General features: G+C 40.3%; 1 protein-coding gene across 1 annotated transcript in view; it reads right to left on the bottom strand.

Moving 5' to 3' along the window:
• The window catches only part of bcr (BCR activator of RhoGEF and GTPase), a 100,942-nt gene that overhangs the window by 22,730 nt on the left and 62,575 nt on the right, over window positions 1-15,637 (bottom strand). Inside the window, exons 3-8 of the mRNA XM_023278256.3 lie at window positions 13,367-13,471; window positions 11,721-11,906; window positions 4,930-5,037; window positions 2,110-2,167; window positions 1,949-2,001; window positions 1,135-1,275 (exon numbers count right to left, since the gene is read on the bottom strand). Of these exons, the coding sequence (XP_023134024.1) occupies window positions 1,135-1,275; window positions 1,949-2,001; window positions 2,110-2,167; window positions 4,930-5,037; window positions 11,721-11,906; window positions 13,367-13,471 (651 nt within the window). The remainder of the gene's footprint in view (window positions 1-1,134; window positions 1,276-1,948; window positions 2,002-2,109; window positions 2,168-4,929; window positions 5,038-11,720; window positions 11,907-13,366; window positions 13,472-15,637) is intronic.

Here is a 15,637-nt window from a genome sequence, read left to right as displayed (position 1 = left end):
CTTTCTCGACTCGCTCCCTCCCTCCCTCTATTTATGAATAATTAAGCTGGAATCTGCCAGTCAGAGCGGACCGGTGGCTCATTACAAGGCGTTATGTACGACAGTGTCACGCAAGCTATCAATCAAGAGGCATCCATTCATGTGCAGCAAGTCGTCTCCGGGGGATGAGGGAGTCTTTGGAGGGGGTGGGGTGTGGGGGAGTGTGTGATGGTGTTGGGGGAGATGGTTTAGTGGGGGGGAGATGCAGAGCAAACGCAGAATCAGCTGCAACCCTGCCATGACCATATAAGGACATGGGCTCTGCTTTAGGCTGCAGATTGGCGGCCCCCGTACACTCATTTGGCTCCGACTTGAAGGTTATTTAGAGGGCGGGGTCATGACATCATCATGCACAACAAAGTGGTGATCATCAGAGCTGGAATGAGGGACTTAAAACCCTTCAATCCAAGTAGAGCATAATTTCAGTTAAGTCAAATTCTAATCTGATTGTCAAAATCATATCAAAGCTGTTTCCTTTAAAGTTCAATCATAAAAGTGTTTAGAAAGTGAAAGTTAGATTAGCTTCATTAAGGGGATGATTGCAGTTTTGGGTGTTTCTGCATGAGTTGTGCATTCATGCATTAATATCTGCTCCATTTAAGAGTCACACTGTCAGAAATAAACTAAAATAAAAGCATTTAAATACAGTAAAGATGTTGTGACAGTTAATAGCACAGTGCAAAAACAAAAGAGCAAATTCTGAAAACTGAATTTCATTTGTCAACTACATGCTATATTATACTGCTAATTAGCAGTTTCATTGCTTTTAGCCCCTAAATCATGTTATTGCTGTAAAAACTACAAACATTACATAATATTTCACAGCTAGAAACTGTAAAAACATGAAGATTTGTTCAATTTTCCAACAGGCCTGTAAAACAGACATATTACGAAATTCAACATGTTTTTCTCTTTTATGATTTATGGTATTAATCCTGTTCCATACTGCACAGAAGACATTATGACTTTAGCATGGTGCGATTTCCATAACAAAAAGAATAAAAATGTGACAGTAGCAAAAAACGCCCAGAAACTGTGCAAGGTTCAGAGATTAGTATCCATCAGTCATGGGTAAATTTTTCACATAACACTCACCTCTCCCTTCTTGACAGTCATGGACTGGCGCCGGGGCGTCGTCTCCTCGTTGATGCTGGACAGAAAGTTCTGGGAGATCCGCAAGGCGTCCTGCAGGAGCGGGTGGTCCGGGTGGCTGGTGGGCGTGTGTTTCAGCAAGTCCTAGCAGCAGATGAAGAAATATTAAAGACGCAAAAGCAAAAACATCCCAGCAAAAACACACATATAAACATGTGCACACATTCAAGTCAATAGCTACAGCATCGTACATTAAGTTTACAAACTGTTCAGTCATCCTGTGCATAAAAAGTAGTCGAGAAAATGTATAACACAATCAGACATCTTTTTGGAGAGTTGCTCAAGGTTATTACATTTTCATAGGTGCAATAAACCCGGCCCTGAGTCTGCAGAGTAAATGTTAAAATGAAATATAGAGACAGCCAGACTCCCTGCAGTAAAGGTTTGATCTTTAATCATCTGCAGCCAACCACAAAATAAACATCGTGTTGCTGCAAGAAGATAGAAAACGATCCTCAAACAAATATACACATCCCATAAGAAAATAAAAAAGGTCACATACTGTATATAAACTGTAATCTGCAAAAATATTCAACAGCATTAGGCATGGCATGCAGGAAAAAATGCCTCAAATAAAAAATGCGATTAAATTTTATGGTCTGAAAACTTTTGGCAAACAAACCAGTATTATTTGTTCTCATGTCATGCCTTCTTGGGTTAATTTGTCAGTAATTGTGGCAGTTTCTAAAACACAATAGAAGTAATTTGTGACATTATTATGCAGAATCGCTGAGCTTGCATTCTCTCTTTTACTTACGTGAAGCACCAATGTGCTGCGAGTCACTCTGTCCACTGGTTTATAGAGCAAAGCTGCAAATGAAAAAGGATGGAAAGAAGAGTTTTTATAGAACTGAATTAATACTGTATGCAGTAAGTGTGCATTTAAATTTATGCTATATTTTAATAAAACAAACCGACCCTCTAGAGAGTTCTTGGCTGTCTCCTTGCAGTCTTTGGGGCTCCTCACCTTCAGGTTCTGTTTGGATACAAAACACAGGGGCAATACCATTTAAAAAGACCTTTAAAACCCAGTTCAGTGCAATTAATAGCGACTTGAAGACATGGTGAGGATATTATCTTTGCTCCATCTCTGAGGTCATCCACTTCCAAATTAATTATGCCATCCTCAGCAGCTTTTCCCCCCATCATCGTGCTCAGATGGCTCAGAGTCATGCATCATTACTTAGGCCATTAACAACCCTCGATGATGAATTCCCCATCCCGCGTGGAGATACCAGCCTCAGTGCCGACTGCTAGACCTCATAAAACATAGACAAAGACTGATGATGTATCAGAAACTGCCACATGCTTGAAAAAAGAGAAGGAAAGGGTACAGGAGCTCTGAAAAATTGGCCAGCAGACTATTTGGCAGACACGGAGTTTCATTTTATATCCCACTAATGTACAGCTATTTAATAAAGAGGTGAACATTTGCTCTTTCTGAATGGACATAAAGCAGTTTTAAAAACTCCCCCGCAACTTTTCCTTTAAGAAGCTGCATCTGAACCCATTACTGTGGCTGCTGCACAAAGAGAAAAATCTCAAAATGTGTGAGCTATAATGCCGTTAGAGCTCTCCCAGATCTCTTCCATGTTAGATTGCCTGAACGTATCCCTGCTGGGGATGCAGATTAGATTAAACCAGGGTCAGATTTGTTATATCAGCCTCCAAAACTAGATTTGAGGCATGAATACAAACCTTTTCACATCCAGCTTGTCTAAGATAAAAACTGTTTTGAGCCAGCTGGAAACTGAAACGTTTAAATCTATTACAGAGTCCTGGTTCTACAGCCTGTTGGAGGTAAGTACATATTTTGCTTGGTTAGGGTTGAGACCGAGTTGTACACTACTCTCTGCATTTAAATGATGTACACAAAATGTTCAGCAGACGAACAACAATGTATACAAGTACACAGACACACACACCAAAATTGCTTCTGGCTGTGTTTGTATAGAAATATTCAGCAGAACATTAAAATTTAAGCGCAGGCAAATTATAAAAGCTGTGCGACTGAATAATGGGAGTGTGTTTAGCAAGTACAGTACGTCAGGGACAAAACTATTAAGCAGCTGCAAAATTCTCTCTGACTTTTCAGCACCTCTCAGAAACTAATAATGTAGAATTTTAAACTCTGCTGCAAGTTCGTCATTTTCAGTCAAGAGAAGATTCCCTCACAAGCTGTCCAGCTGTGGAAAGTACATTTATCAAGACTGAGGTCCATTTACTTTACTTGAGGACATCCACTTCGTGTTACTTCATATTTCCACTCCACTACATTCATTTGACATTTTACACATTTGATAATACAGCAAGCTTTAAAAAATACAACAAATTGTTAAAGATTAAACCAGTAGTTTCCAACGCTTTTGGTTTCTGATGTATATGAAAGTAAAGTTTCACCAAAAAGTGACTTTTCCCTAAGTAAATGTTCAAATTATCCAATATCTCACTGAAAACCAAGGATTAAAGAAGTCCAAAAAACTAAAAAAAAGGACATGTATCAGAATTTTGTTTTTTCCTTTCCCATTAATCATTATCATTATCTGCTATTCCTGTATATAAAACTGATTAGAAAGCCATTCAAACTAGCTCCTATTGCAGCAGCTACAACAGTAATATGTTCCTGACACACTGACTCCTCGCTACTAATATTGTATTATTATTGCATTGTAAATAATTAGGGATTTCTGATAATATCGGCCCACCGATATTATCGGCCCGATATCAGCATAAAAATGTAATATTGGTCAATATCGTTATTGGGGTTTTTTTTGCCTACCATCAAATCCAAGATAATTATGCTGGGATTTTGCCGGCATTTAATGGACTCATAGAGGGAGGGAGGCAGGGAGAGAGGGACAGTGTGAACTGTTGTTTGAGACAATTAAAGAAAAATAAATATGGCATAAATACGGCATTTTTTCCATAACTTAAGTTGAAATAGTTTTCTTATTTTGCACAGACAATGTTTACATTTTGAAGGCCTTGTTGCATTTGAGAATGCATCCTATGGGACATCACAATAAAATTAGGCATGATGTGATGTTACCTAAAATTATTTAAATAGCCCACATATAGTGGTATCGGTTGATATCAGAATCGGAAATTGAGAGTTGGACAATATCGGCATATCGGTTATTGGCAAAAAAAGTCAATATCGGACATCCCTATATTGCATATAATAATATATCAGCCAGGTGGATAACAACAGAAGACTTTTCATACATTTTTATGTGTATCTGGGTATTTTTAAACTGCTTCATAAATACTTCTACTTAATTAAAGGAACTGAATACCTCTTACAACACTTACAGCAGCAGCCAAGTAGACGTTTTTATCATAAATAAGCACAGGACTTGTTACAATCATCCATAAATATCAGAAATAGCACAACACTGCTTTGTTACTTCCAGTATCACAACAGCGTAAATGTGACATAGCAACACAAAGCAGTGTTTATGCACAATGTTATGTTTCATCAGAAACTGCACATAAAAAACTACAGCAAGCTGGAATAACAACCTAACACAATCTGTTAGTGTAAAGGCTGAAATTATGGAATCTCAACAAACAATTCAGCGTAACGTTGGCCAGAATCCCCCCTATGATTAATGTTCAGCTGAGCATTTACTGGCTTTTATTTTAATTACATACAGCATCGCTTCAGACATCAAAGAACACAGGACAAATAGTGGAACTAAACTGGAGAATTCTGTGGTAATTCAGATTTTTTCTTACCTCAGAGATTTCAGCAAACTGTGTGTTGGCCTGGCAGCACTTCTCGGCCGTCTCCACAGCCAGCTCATAGTTGTCCACAAACGCCCGGTAAACTCCCAGCTGGCTGGCCTGATGCAGAGGAGGGACACAGAAACAGGAAGACTGTGAGGTTCACATCTTAATTAACTGATTAGTCATATTTAAATGCATGTCAGCTTTGGATCTGCTCTGTCAGATATTGGTAAGGAGGTGCCTATTAATCCTAAACTATGAATATTTACCCAGAATCCTTCAAACAATGTAAGCGTCTCTGCTCAGTGTTTGTTTTTTGGAGGCTAAATGGTGCATCGCCTGCTCGAGGGAGAAACAAACATTCTGTGGAATTCCTCGGCGGCTGAAAGGAATGACATTTCACTTTGCTCTTCAAAAGATAAGCTGTTTCACACACAACAAAAAACTGCATCTCCTCTTTAACTCTCACCCCGACTGGTCGAGGCAGTTGAACCTGGTTCTGCTGGAGGTTTCTCACCATCAAAAGAAAGTTTTTCTCTTTTCATTGTTGCCAAAAAGCTTGCTAAAAGGGAAGAGCTGGATTTTTGTTGGATTTCTCTCTGTAATACAAAATCGGAAGGCCTTTACTTCCAGGAGATAACGTCTGTTTTTTGTACTATACAGATAAAACTGAATTTTATTTAGTTTTTTTTTTTTTTTAGGGCTGTTCTAAGTGGGTTATTTTGCTGCAAAAACCAATGAGCTGGTGCTGTTCCCGCCCCTTTCAGGAAGGATACGATCTCTGCGTCACTTCGAGCTGGACGACTACTGCTTAACAGCTTTTATTTTTCACCTCCATGTGTACAGCAATCAAAAATAAATAAATAAAGAAAAAAATCTACAAAAAAATGGACTTTCATAATATGGGACCTTTAAAGTAAGCTTAATTTCATCTTATTGCATTTGTACAGGTGTATTATTTGAGTATTATGCTTGTTCATACTGACAGAGCGACAGGGAAATCGTCCAACTCAAAGTAAGCACACTCTCAGTCAGTACAAACATCTTTGTCTGCACTGTTATTATCAAGCTTCCAGTTTAAGTAGTGAATATAACTGAAAAGTTTAGCTAAAATCCCAGCAGCGACATTTACAAATATGAACAAACTGCAAAAAGTGCACAAGCGAGATGTTCCATCCTTGAAATTTCATAGGCGAGACAAAAGATTCAGCTCAGTCAGCTGAGCCTGAGTGTCTGTATATGACACGCAGTCAATCGAATGAAACAACCAGGACAGCAAAGACGACAATAACGCGTAACCACGGTGGTCCTCGCAGCCCGTTGCCGTAGCAACCACCAAGACCTGCTCAGTGCTGGGGCGAGTAATTAATGATTGGTGTAACGGAGGCTATGAAAGCACATTTAGGAAGCTGGATGGCTGAATAAAACTCCAGCGAACGTCGGCTGCCAGCGCTGCGATCCATCTCGGCGGCAAACAAAAGGACAATCAATTCTCCTGAACAAAAGCCAGCGGAGGAGAGAGTACAGTGGAGACGGGCTTTGTGTGTTCTGGTGAGAGACGCACACTCTCATCCACCTCTAAAAGGAAAACCATACACAGAAGCACCTCTCACCTGAGCGCACTCAGCATGAATTATTACCTTTAATGCTCTGATCATCCAGCACGTTGCTATATTTCAGACCTTTTAGCCTCTTATGAGCTTCTGCAGAGCCTCAGTAATTTGGACAGATGTCTTTTGTCCTTTCCAGAGTCCAGGCAGTTCAGGTTTATTACAACTGAGGCAATACTCCCACAGCTCTAGCCATTATCTGTATCAGCTATGATCACGCTGTACTTGTTGCTGGGATCAGAACGCACAAGAACTGAGCAGTCAGATGATCAGACAGGTTGTAAACAACACAGCTGCTTAGCTTCATCTTTTAAGCAACTTCACCTGGAGGTAAAGTGAGTGCAGAAATACTGTGCACATATGATAAGTAGAGCAGGTCAAAGTTGAAGCAGGAAGTCAGTTTGTAGATGTTTAGTAGGATGGATGACGACAATGGGCAGCTTGGGTAATAATTTTATGGTCTGCCTTTGTTAGTTTTCCACAGAAGTTTTTGCAACTCTGATGATTTGTTGAAAGTCAGGCGTACGATAATCTGACTACTAGTTTCAAATTTTGCTTCATTCTAGGATTTTAGCACTTAACTAAGAGTCGATCGATATGCGTTTTTTAATGACCAAAGGCAATATTTAAAGAGCAATCTGACCAATAGCTGATATATTAGTAGATTTCATGTTATTGCTTTTTTTGTGCCAGATAAATAATACAATAAATTAACAATACTGAAATTTTCCTCAGTAGTCATCGTGGATCAATGCATCATAACCCTGTTTGCCAATCCACTGGGAATCGGCTAATGCCAATTATCTCAAAATGATGCAATTTAAATGATAAATCAGTGTATCACTACGTCTAATGCGGTTATCACTGATTAGAAATGATGGCAAAAACCACAAAAACAAGAGCCGAGTTGCAACAAACTAGATTTATCCATTAAGGTTCTAAAAAAAACTTGCTAGAGGAAGTCTGAGCTAAGAATTCTAATTGAGTTTTGTGGCTGATTTTTTTCCTTTTTTTTTAGCTTTATATTTGACTCAATGGATTCTATTTACTGAAAAATTTTCCTGCTTTTTTTTGTTTTGTCCATTATTAATTTTTTTGCACCGTCTGAAGCATTTTCTAATCAGATTTTCAACCCTAAACCTCTACAAATAAAGGACTTCTACACATCTGTCAGCCACTAACTATTTTTGTCTCTAAATGAGCTCTTTCCTCCTCTCATGTCCTATTTTTAGATGTGACCCTGACCTGCCTAACGTGACCCCCATGATCTCTGCCATCGCTGGTTGTGTGAAAACCGATTCTGGGAGGAATGTATGGTCACAAGTTTTATAAAACATTGTTAGCGCCTGTTTCGCCGGTCATTACAGTGTGTGACAGATCTCTCTTTGTGTGTGCTAAAAACCATCAACAGCTCTGAGTCTGCGTGTCATGTGCCGCCGAGAAAACACAAGAAACACAGGACCGAAAGAAGCGCCTCCTTTGTTAGCAAATAAGTGTCCTCAACTGACATGCCGACGGGCTCCAGGCAGCAGAACGGTTCCAAAATGTTGCTTTACACACATTTGCACACCAGACAGAAGCGAGGAAAAGAAGGAGGCAAGGAGGGAAAAGCAGTTTTCATAATCCTGCAATCCTGTGTCCTGCCCTTGGCCACACAATCTGTACCACAGCAGAGGCCATTCAGAGCGTGACAGTTAGACTGTGGCGAGAACAGAGAGCCTGAATGTCTGGCAGCCACATCCACAGCAGCATGGAGGCTTACAAACTGCAGCTACAGTATCAGAGCAGGAAAAAAAAGGCTTTGGGTGATGAAAGAAACTGCTTAGGTGTTGGGATTTCTCACTTCAGGATTTGTCCCGTGTGAGTATGTGTGTGTGTGTAATCCACAGCGGAAAACAACATTAAGAAAACGGCCTCATGACAGAGTTTCGGGACATTACAGGACAAGGCTGGGTTTAGTTTTGGTTTGTGAGGCGTTCTTACCGAGGAGTCACACAGATTTAGTTTCATTTATAACTAAACGATAGAAGCTGTGAGGGGCTGCGTTGTGGTAATTTGAGCTCAACACCAGCATGTTAACATCTTCACAATGCCAATGAAGTCATGCTGATATTTCCGGGGATAGCCGATATTTTTGGCATTTTTCTGATTATCAGTATCGGTGATTTTATTGGCTGATTACTGATAACTTAAATGAGGTTCTTCAGGTCTGATGCAGCCTCCTCTCTGTCTGTTGTCTCAGAAATGTCTCTCAAGCAGAAACTGCAAAAAAATGAACGAGGAACACAATCGGTTGCCACAAAAACCCAGAAATTAGCATCTCTCACAGTGGCTTACGCTATGCCAACAGCTAGAAGCTAAGTTAGAAACAGTCTGGACAACAATAATTTTATGATATGGGCCTCACTGGTCAATAAAAGTGACAGAACAGTGAAAGATGACATCAGTTTTGGACTCTGAAAACTTGCAAATTTTCCTAAGACTATTATACTTGATCAGCAATTTAATCAAAGATTTATAGGAGCCTAGTTATGAATGACAGATTACTGCCATAACATGCTGCTAAAACATTACACTAAATGTATACTGGGTCCAAATATTGGTCTTTCTTGAGCACCAGTAACCAGCATCGGCCCTAAAAAAAACATTTTGGTCCAACTCTATTTATTATGTATAATGTCCAACAGTCCAACATGTTCATTTTAGTTTAACAAGATGTGACATTTGTTAAGTAGCCTGTTAAACCAGACAATGTGGAATTTTGAGGTGAAATACTGGGAATCAAGGTCAATTAATGTCCCATCAGGCTTTTTTGATCCTCCATCTTTGAAGAACAATGCTCAAAGGCACTCTATCAGTCTGCTCGTCTGTCTTCGTGCTCCAAAGCCTTCACTTTGCCGCTCTGTATGAAGTGTGTGTGTTAAGAAGCAGCAGAAACACCAAGTGTGATTTTGCCCTATTTTCAGCCTTCAAACGCTTCTCCCCAACACTCATGCTCATAACCTGTCATTGACGCTTTGCCTCTTCCTCTTTTCTCTCCGTTTCTCCACCATCCTTGTCCTGATGTTTTATGATTCCTAAGCTCCCCTCGCAGATTTCAGAGTCATGCTAAGACAGCTCTATCACGGCCTGCAGCAGCCTAAATCTACCCGCCTAGTTGACTCCTATCCTCTCTCGGCTCCTCCCCCCCTCCGAGTCCTTGTCTGCATCACCTCCTCGACTCCCATCTAATCTCTCATCCTCCTCCTAACGGAACGGCTGTCATTCAGCATTTCACCCCGTTTTTTTTCAACCATTTTTGCCGGCTCAGCGTCTTCTGTTTCTGACTTTTACGACCTACTGTCTGGAGAGAGGGATGGAGCAGGGTTGAACCTCTGCGAACATGTGTGTGGATGCAGCAGTGTGTAATAGTCGGGGGGGGGGAGTGACAAAGACAGATAGAAAAACTGTAAATATAGAGTGAAAAAAAAAACATATCTGCACTGGATGACGTAATGGTTGAGCCAAACAAAGAAAATGGATAAACAGACCAAAAAAACTAGCACCTGCATATGCAAATAGCTGCTCCATCTTCCAATTTCAGTTCATTTGAGGTAGGAAAATTGAAAGATGTATTTCTGGGGCGACTTGACTGTCAAGTCTTGTCAGTAGTGAGTCTGTCATTTAAATCCTAGCTGGTCATTCACCTGCTTTCTTTCCTCACATTTACCGTCTCCCTTTAGCATCTATCTACAGTAATCAATATAAAAAATCATAATTACAAAAACGTATTTCTCATTTTGGTGCAATCTTCTTCAGATTTCACCTCTACTCAGCTTTGCCCTGCAAATTTACAGGTCCGACTGATGGAGAAGTCATCATTCCACCAGGTGCTACTGTCTTTTTTTTTTTTTTTTCACGATGTCACACCACCAGAGTAACCGTGCAGCGTTACTCTCTCCCTGTTCAGTCGACAATCATTGTGTTCGCACCATATTTCTTTACTGTCCACATCAGAATGATGTCATCGCATCTTTTACGGGGCCGACTGTGGGCGAGTTTTGTTAGATGGAAGCCTTAATGTGGCCGAGAGGAAGGAATCAAATACAGACAAGGGGGAAAAAAACTGTAAAACAATTTGATAATTACTAACATCTGATAAAAAAAAAAAAAGGATTTTCTCATGTGCTTCTGACAGCAAAAGATACAAATTAGTACCTAATTTCTTTGACGAGCCTCAAGGGTGAGACTCCTGAGATAAGTTAATGAGTGTGTGTGTGTGTGTGTGTGTGTGTGTGTGTGTGTGTGTGTGTGTGTGTGTGTGTGTGTGTGTGTGTGTGTGTGTGTGTGTGTGTGTGTGTGTGTGTGTAAGAGAGAGAGAGAGGGAAAGAGAGAGAGAGAGGCTCCTATTTATAGCAGCTTCTTGGAGACACAAAGCACACAGTTCTGTGATGGCCTCAGCTGCCTGAAGCAAAAAGGCGAAATTGTGAAACACGTCTGCACCTCTTTTTGTGTGCATGTGTGAGTGTGTGAGTGTATGAGTGTGTGTTAGAGCATAAGTGAGTCTGAGGAGGAGAGAGAGAGGGTGAGGGTGAGGGAGACACCAGTGGGAGAGGAGCAGTATTTGGGAGAGAATTAACAAATGAATCATTGTGGGTTAATTGACCCATTGTGGAAATGATTAAATAGGCCCAGTGCACATTTGGCCTGGACATCTTTGGCAGAAACTACTGCAGGACAGAAAGAGAGGCGAGCATCTGTTTAGTTGGAAACAGACAGAAAAGGGATGATTCTGATTCAATTTGTCCAAATTTAAAATAATAAAAGAAGCGCATCGCTACACAAATCAAATCTCCCTTTTGTTTTTTTATTGTTTTATCAAATTTAGCCAACAAATTCTGCTCCTGAAAGCCTCCCGATTGAAGAAACAACATTAGTATGAATAATGTCACTCCGGCTCTGGCTCTGCGTCCACAGGTCAGAAAGGTAGCTGAACCCTGAATGTCGTTTCCAATACTGTCAACGTTTTCGGGTGCCCGATGTTGTCACTTTGATTAGGGGTATTGTCAGGCAGTTGCACCCAGGGGCGCTTTCATGCTGTCACGGGTACACACATGCACAAACACACTGACACACTACCACCCCAAAACACCCAAAACCTTTGAGTCATGGCTTTCTTTTGCACAAAAGGTAAAAACAGGGCAGCCTCACCAGTTTCTGGAAGAGGTCCCCGACTCTCTGGTGGTGACTCCACTGCTGGACGCGAGGCAGAAGTCCGTCGTAGAAATCCTTGTGGATCTCGTACAGCTCAGGCACTTTGAAGAAGATGGTTTCTATCTGGGCCACGGTGAGCACCGGCTGTGACGTCGTGGCGGCCGCCTTCAGAGGCTTCATGGGCTGAGAGGAGCAAACAGGGCAGATGAGTTGAGTTCTTCCAGGCTGTCTTTGTATGGGAACTCAATAAAAAGGTTCTGTTACAGTTAGAATATTATCTGTCTGTATCTGTAAAGCGAGAACTCTGATTCATATTAGTGGGAACAAAGCGATGGCTGCATTAACAGGAATGTTAGCTGAAATGACTCACATCCAGAACACAGCAGTCCAGCGAACTCTTGGACATGTGGCTGCTTTATATGCAGAAGGTAACTAGAATGTTCAAGTACACAATGACTGCCTTTTGCCGGGTTACATCTGTCTCTCATTCGTTTGGTTTTCTGGCATTTTCTACCAAGCTGCTTCTTTTTCTTCTTAACAAAAGAAACTTGAGACTTGTGAGCAGTAAAACACACCAGTGAGCCACACTTTGTTCATTTCAGTACTCTGACAGGTTTTACTGCTACAGTCTTACTTGGTCTGGGATAACTTATCATGTTAGGTAATGCTTAGATAAAAATTCTTGAGTGAGTTTTCTGTTCTTATAACTTTTCTCTACATTTAGCATCTTAACATAACTACATATTTAAATGGCAGCTTGTCAGTTTATCATTGTTTTCTTAAACTACACAACTCCCAATTAATTTTTTTTTAAGTAGGAGTGCTACCTTGATTCAAATGAATATGTCTGAGGTGATTTGTGGATGACATATATGTAGACCTAAAGTTCAGAAAAACTCCAAATAACTCCAAGTTTTTTCACAATTAAAACCCCTTTATTATCACAGCAGTCATGTTCAACCTTCTTGAAGGCCAAAACCCATTTTAAAGGCATGTTATCTTTAAAAAAAAAAAAAAACAAAAACACACCATTTATCACAACAAGAAACTGTAAAAACAGAAGCTATCATTGAACAACTTATTTGTGATGTACTTGCAGATAAGTAAGTAGATAAGTAGGTTAACGACTACAAAAATAAAAAACATTGCAGCATCATTCTGGTGTAAACAATTGTCTGTCAAAACAATGTCAGTTTTCAACATTTATTATAAATATAATTATGAAAAAGACAGCGCTTTGGGGTTTGTAGCTGTGTACTTTTGCTGGAAATAATGTTGATGAATGCCATGAAAGCAAAACAAAGCGCTCTAAGATGCTCGTATAAGGGAAAGCAGAGAAAAAAACATCAAGCTCAAGAAATTCTAGGGTAATATGGCTACAAAATGTTAGCTATTCCTTGAGTGAAATGGATTTTATTAGTGATCGTTTACACTGGGCTAGTATAACCTGGGAAAAGTCAGTGTGTTTTTTATGAGTTTGCTTAAATTTACAGCAAAATCATGTTCCAGTCTCATTTCCCAGATGTAATCTACTGGTGCTGGAACTTCTCATTAAAGCCCATCTGCATCATAAATTGGTAAATCAACACATCATAACATTGGATAATATGTGTGTACTGTGTGTAATTTGTGTGTGTTCTCACCAGCAGCAGCGCCTCCAGGTGACTGAGGTATGTTTCCTCGGTGGCCAAGATCCCAGACAGGACCCACTTCCTCATCTCCAAACCTTTTTCCAGGTCGCATTCAGTCTGTAAAATACACATTTTAGAATTAGAATAAAAAGCTTCAACATTTTAATATACACACTAATTAGTCCCTCCAGGAATTTGCGATGTTGCGATCGCAACAATTAACACAAATTCAACTTATGTCTGTGAATTCTGTGCGACCTTGCAATTTTGTCTAATCACTGCAACTTTTCCGCAATTCTGGCCAGTGTCCCATGAGTTCCACCAACCATAGCAGTCCCCAGCGCAAAGATAATGCATGTAAATCACCGAATTCACTTCCTTGTTTATGATTTGAAGATGCAGACATGTTGGATTCTAAAGTCTCTCATTTACCAACAAAAATTACAGCTAAAGACAAAAAACAATTCCCTGATGTTCTTCATCAAAGCGGAGGTAAACTGTTTCACACCCGTGCACTAATGTGGTGGAATACAAACAAAAATCATCGATTGACAAACATTTTTCTACCTCGAAAAATATTAGGAGAATGGCTGAAACAAGCGGACCACAGACCAGACAAATCACTGTGACAGAAGCTGTTCCATCCAGATCTGTTGCTGAAAGAATGAAGGTAAGTTAGATTAATTAATTGACGTGATAAGCTGTGAGCGTGTGTGTGTGTGTGTGTGTGTGTGTGTGTGTGTGTGTGTGTGTGTGTGTGTGTGTGTGTGTGTGTGTGTGTGTGAACACGTGTGTGCCAGGATGTGAAATTAACTTTTTAAGCCAGTGACAGATATGTCCAAATATGATTCACTCAATAGTAAATGATCATTTAGTGCCTTAAATCTACCAACCACTTCATGTTAAACCAGTATCTGGCTGCTGCTAATTTCCCACCGTGGTGTACCGGCTTGTGGAAATGGGTTGGAGTGTGCTGAAGAATTAGTTTAGGAATAAATATTGTCAATTAAAATGTTGAAACATAAAAATGCAACTTTTTAGCAATTGTCACTGTCTCCCGCAATTTCATCACAACAAATGCGCTTAAAATATCGCAACTTACATCGCAATTTTTTTGGAAAAGCTGACGCAAATTCAGGCATTTTAGGCCACAGCAATCTGGAAAAACGCCTGTGAAATCATGGAGGGACTGATTAGTCCAATCCTGTGTGATACTACCTCACATTTCTTTGCTTATTTTCTGTTTTCATACTTAAAGGCGTTTGATCCTTTTCTGTCTGAGTCATGAAGAAAATTCTGAGCAAAAAGATCTCTAATGAAGCTTGCTTGCGAGTTTCAAATTGAAGGGTTCCAAGTTCTACTCTGAGCATGTGAAACTCTTGCAGGAATGCTGTTTGTTAACGCCAGAGCCTGAAAGATTAAACAGCAACAAATGAAACTTCTAGAAATCCTCCCTGGTTGCCTCCTCGTTCCCTTCAGCCACAGTCAAAGCTCACTGAGGAGCACAGACATGAAAGAAAGCAGAGAGACAGAGACATTCCTCGGGCTGTCTTGTTTAACCACGAACTCTGAAATAATTCAAACAGGCAGGGTCTCCCATGGTAGAGAAAAAAAAGGTTGGGGTATAAATATGTGCATGTGTGAGAGAATGTGTGTAAGTGTCAAGCACAAACACACACCAGCCCAGATTGGAAAAGGAGGCATCCAGACCCTCAGGCTGTGAGGAGGAGGAAGGACAGAAAACAGGGAGGAAGAATGACAGAGGATGACAGAGAAAGGAGAGCAGAAGAAGAGATGGAGACGGCAAAAAGACAAAGGGTATTCTGAGTAATTAGGAGGGAAGAAGAGCAGAGAGAGGGCAGAAAAGGAGGCATCTGACATAATGAAAAGGACACAAACTATACCACAGGAAACTGCCGTGTCAGGTGTGTTTGCATTCTGTGTGGACATTTATCTGACAGTACACACTAATACTGCCATATACATGTGTCTGTACAGAGATCATATGGCTTCAGAGTGTGAAAAGGCCTAAAGAAAGGTCAAAACTGATCATGTGAGATGGGCAAAGCGTCCCAAACAAAAGCGCATCGACATCTTGCTGCTTTTTGCTTTCTTCTTTGACCTTTCATTTGTTTTTAAAGGATAAGCTCAGCGAATGTTTTACAATTTAACGTAACAATGACGCCAAATGATTGCTTTTATCGCTATTTTTTGAGTTTATCTGCATGTTTCGTCGTGTATTAAACCTCCTGCCCTTCATTCTGTGTGGAAATCTTTCTGACA

This window comes from Amphiprion ocellaris, chromosome 17 (assembly GCF_022539595.1).
Source record: "Amphiprion ocellaris isolate individual 3 ecotype Okinawa chromosome 17, ASM2253959v1, whole genome shotgun sequence".
In the NCBI taxonomy this organism is placed as follows: Eukaryota; Metazoa; Chordata; class Actinopteri; family Pomacentridae; genus Amphiprion; species Amphiprion ocellaris.
The sequence above is the reverse complement of the archived record's forward strand: the minus strand, read 5'-3'. Positions and strand labels throughout refer to the sequence as shown.